The sequence below is a fragment of the Myxocyprinus asiaticus genome, chromosome 21 (genome assembly GCF_019703515.2).
Source record: "Myxocyprinus asiaticus isolate MX2 ecotype Aquarium Trade chromosome 21, UBuf_Myxa_2, whole genome shotgun sequence".
NCBI classification, from domain to species: Eukaryota; Metazoa; Chordata; class Actinopteri; order Cypriniformes; family Catostomidae; genus Myxocyprinus; species Myxocyprinus asiaticus.
In genome coordinates this window covers 11,143,122-11,148,015 of record NC_059364.1, presented here as the reverse complement: position 1 = coordinate 11,148,015, position 4,894 = coordinate 11,143,122, and the positions used below count along the sequence as shown (strand labels likewise).

General features: G+C 35.5%; 1 protein-coding gene across 1 annotated transcript; it reads left to right on the top strand.

Moving 5' to 3' along the window:
* The first annotated feature begins 1,388 nt into the window (after window positions 1-1,388).
* Window positions 1,389-4,394, top strand: LOC127412431 (G-protein coupled receptor 4-like). The gene is made up of 2 exons (XM_051648776.1): window positions 1,389-1,559; window positions 3,246-4,394. Exon 2 carries the CDS (start codon window positions 3,252-3,254, stop codon window positions 4,260-4,262), a length of 1,011 nt encoding a protein of 336 aa, XP_051504736.1. The 5' UTR covers window positions 1,389-1,559; window positions 3,246-3,251; the 3' UTR covers window positions 4,263-4,394.
* Window positions 4,395-4,894: the final 500 nt, after the last annotated feature.

Here is a 4,894-nt window from a genome sequence, read left to right as displayed (position 1 = left end):
TTTCTACCCATTATCTATAAATATTTAATGGAAGTAGGAAATTATACAGCACCTCTGATGGAATAAAGTGGAATAGATAGAGTATATGACTACTTCCTTTTGTCCTGTGGTAAAGCTGCCAAGTTTTTAACATGAGCGTCAATGGACCACTCCTCCAAAACTAACATCAAAATTGCTACCTCAATGGCTATCATCAAGGTGCTGTTTGAATTGGCAAGGACATTATGGTAATACATTTACAAAAGGTTATTGACAGGTGGCCATCTCACAGCTAAAGAGGAGGTTCTATCGCCTGCTTCAGGCACCTGTCACCTTCCAAAGATGCATGGACATTATTCTTAGAGTCCACAAGAAATATGCGGTACCATAACTGGATGATGGTGGATATTCATCTACTTCAAAAGATGAGCAAAACATTTGATACAAGGATGCTGGAGTAGCTCCATCAGGCCGGATTCACTATCAACCCCCCAAAAAATCCATGGCAGGCTACTTGAAAAGTGTTACCAAGAGTTTTAGATCACTTTTAGGTCTGATTAAACCAAAAGCAGATAGAAGCTAAAGCAGATTTATATTTCCCTGCCTGGGAGTATATAAAATGTATGCACTTTCCAAAGATTGGCAGGTTACCATCAATGCCTCATTCCCAGACTTTCCAGTATAGCTCCTCTCTCAAATGTGACTAATACTGGACAGCCAAAAAAAAAAAAAAAAAAAAAAAATATATATATATATATATATATATATATATATATATATATATATATATATATATATATATATATATATATATATATATATAACTTCTGTAGTCTTGCATGCATAAGGCTTTAATCTACACTTTACTCTCCATGTTCAGGCCAAGCTGCTTCCCATGAAGAGTATGTCTTTAACTTGACTTTAACCAGTCCTCTGACTTATGAAAACAAACAGTCTTCTTCCCGATGGATAACACATGCCTTACGATTCCCGCTTCAGTTTTTCCAAATGCTTCTCAAGTGCATAATTTGCACAATAATAATTATGTTCAGATGTATTATGTTAAGTACTGACAGCCTCAGTCATCATACATTTTCATTGTGTGAAAAAAGAATGTTTCACAGAAGAAAGAAGGTCATGTAAGTCAAGTCATATCACAACTTTTTGGAAATTGTTTTATATGTTTATTCTATCTACTTTATATGTGCTATAATTTTTTTTAAATTTTTTTATCAGTTGCAAATTGCAACAGTAGTGCAACAGTTTTATTTACGTGTAATATAGGACAAAAAAAAAAAAAAACCTTCCCATAAAGAAAATGGGTGTTGGTTTGGGTGTTGGTTAAGCATTGGTTACACATCTGCAATAAAGAATGCAAATTTAACATCATATCTTGACAACACAATGACTCCATTTCCTCATGTATGTGAGGCAACTGTGGCCAGCTCATGTACACTGAAATATGCTTACTATGTCTTTTTTTCTTTTAATTCCCACAACAAATATAATTACATGTTACTGCAACAAGTAAGATCAGAAGTTATTTTGTGAAGCTGAACTTTTACATTAAAATCTATAAGGTAAGTAAACATTTTTTTCTTTGAACTCAATTATCATTCTTAAAGCTGGGCTAGTACTGTATTTGTGTATATACACAGTTTGGTGACATTTTATAATACTGTTTCATCAATAAAAGTTATATGCAGAAATTAATGCAGGAAAAATGAGTAGTAGCCTACTACATTAACACTTACAGTATTAACTAAGTGTGTCACTAGTACTAATATGGAAACACAATTAACAAATCAGTAAGTAATAGCAAACTGTTGACTCTGCTAGTTCATTTTTAGCTAATCAATAATTACTGAATTTAATTAGCCACACTGAGAACTATGTCAACCAACTATGGGTATATTTAAATAATTAATAATTAATAACTCATCACAACATTATCTCCTCAAAATCCTGTGAAAATGTGAAAAAATTATATTTTTATTGTCAACTTGAAAATGCATCAGAGAAGCATGACACCGTGCCTCTGTGTTCTTTATCCAGACTTTACAGCATCAACTATAGTAACACCTTCTAAATAACTGCCTTGGGGGAATCATACTAGAATCATTCCGTGTTTGGAATCTAGCCCACAGTTTACTAAAATACTTTCCTAGCACCTTGAAACTTAATCTTTATTCTCAAAAAAATAAAAAATAAATAAATAAAAATTAAATGTAAAAAAAAAAACTTTTTTTTACAATGAAACTTTTAATCATAAATACACTCATCATAGGAAATGTGTATTCAAATCACCTCTATACGAATAGGATTTTTAATGTATTTTAATAATTTAATAATCAAATTGAATAAATTACACATCCATCAAGCCTCTAATCCAATTATGCTTCGCTTCATGATATTCGATGATCGAGCTGAGGAGGTGGGCAGGGCAAAACATTACGAAGAGCTGCATTCCTGAAACTGATTAGTTTATCATGTTTCAATATTAGTGAATAATAGTAACTAAAAAGTTAATGTAGTACTACTCATATATTCTGCATTAATTCCTGCATTGTTACCTATTAAGTATGAAACAGAATTCTAAAGTGTTACTCTAAGTTTTATAAAGGCTAAATATTCATTGCTAATGTATAGTAGATTATTTCATAATTATGGCAAAATCGAAATTGTTATATTAGATAATCAATTTGTAACTGACAAGATTTGTTATTTTGTGAATATGACTCAAAACCATGTACTGTACATAACATGATTCCACATATGGATAAGACGTATGATGTGGATTAGACAATGCAGGTTTACATGCGCAATCTTACACCGATTATGTTTTATAAGCTGTCAACATGTAAGGTCATGTATACTCCTTTAACCATGTTCTTTTATCAGGGTAAGGTCATAAACTGTTTAAGCATAAACTGATCGGCACAGGTAGATTTTTGTCCATTACCCTGACTTCATGTTTGCATGTAAACACCTTTACCAGTGTTCTTACCGGCTTAACCAATGTACGCGAGTGTTGTGCACGTGATCTTTACATTTTGACTTTAAAAGCAGATAATATCTGATGATTTCATATCTCATATAAACGTGTGTTTTCTTGCCTTGTCAGATTTTTTGAATAAGCTGCTTTTTGGTAGTCATCAGCATATGGGTGTAAACACACGTAATGAGTGATAATGTGGAGATTATTAAACAGAGACCTTCACTGTTCAAAGATTATACAACAAATACTTCTCTTTCATGATACGCAGGCAACAATGGAGAGCAACTTCAGTGTTACCACCCTCACCAGCCTAAGCTTCCTAGCTGTGGGTAATGCATGTGGAATAGATTTTACTCAAGATGCCATCTTTCTTCCTGCCCTGTATGGAATCTTTTTCATCATCGGTGCCCCACTGAACCTGATGGCACTATTTGGGCTATACAGGTTAATCAAATCAGAGAACGTTTTACCCGTGTATGTCATTAACCTGTTGATCTCAGATCTTATTCAGCTCCTCACCTTGCCTTTATGGATGGACTACTATGCCAATGGACACCACTGGCGCTTCGGACCGCAGACCTGTCAGCTTATGGGTCTATTTTTTTACATCAGTATTTACACGGGTATATTCTTCATGTGTATCATCGCCCTGGAACGTCACCTGGCCATCGCCAGACCTCTCAGCTTCAAGCATCTACGTAACTTGAGGTTTGCTCGCTGGATAGCACTCAGCATTTGGATTCTAATTGCTGTGCCACCTGCCATCGCTTTTGACAAGCTCTTCCCCAAGCAGGAAAATTACACTCTTTGTATTGAGAAGTATCCCTCCGAGGGCAGCTTTATTACATACAGGCTGATTACTCTGCTTGTGTCCTTCATCATACCCCTGAGCTTCATTGTTGGTCTCCACAGACAGACCGTCCGCTCACTGATGGCAATCAACTCGCTTTTATCCGAGGAGAAGAGGAGTATCAGGAGTCTGCTCACCCTTCTCGTGGCCGTGTTTGTCACAGTGCTGGGGCCTTATCATTTCATAGGCTGTGTGAAGTACATCGGACTGCTGATTCACAGCAGTGTGTGTGAGTGGGAGAAGACTGTTTTTGTGCCCTATCAGCTGGGGAGAGGTTTCCTGAGTCTTAACAGCTTGCTGGATCCTGTGTTCTACATCTTTCTTCGCAGAGACTTCCGAGCAGCTGCTGGAAACTACCTGCCCTGCCTGAAGAGAGTGAGGACCAGATCATATCAGATGGAGCGGCCGACAAACTCCACACTGGATTGTGATTAAAGATGCTGTGAAATCTCTTGTCAAGTGCTATTTTCCTTTATTGATATACTTCCTATTGAAACGTATTGGAAGTTTGGGCCCATACGTAAAAAAAAAAAAAAAAAAAAGAAACATTTTAAAAAAAAAAACAAACAGTCAAAAGGCTTTCATTTTGGAACAGCCATGAACCATTGTTCGCTATTTGCTTTTGCCATTTGGATGCGGGTGGTATTAGGGGAAGTGGCATTCTAATTATTGGGAGCATTTGATTGGACAAAAATCTGTAGTGCAAGATGAGTCATCAAAATTTTTGACCCATTTTTCCCAGACTGTAAATCTTAAATGAATATTTCTGCTAACATTATTATTTTTTTCAACTTTTAGGAGTGCACTAGCATGTAGACAGCCTCAAAGCTATAAGACATGGACTACAAGTCACAAAATTCCAATTTTAATTTCATGGGGCCTTTAAAGAGCTCTGATATTTCTCTTGTGATGTTTTTGGAATACAATTTGAACAAAGAACTATGAAACTATGCCAAACTGATCCAAAAAGCCACTTTTATTTTTTATCATCATCTATTTTTTTATTATCATTATTCATCTTTATGAAGAGAGGACACATGGCCTATGTATACAAATAAAGGGGCTTT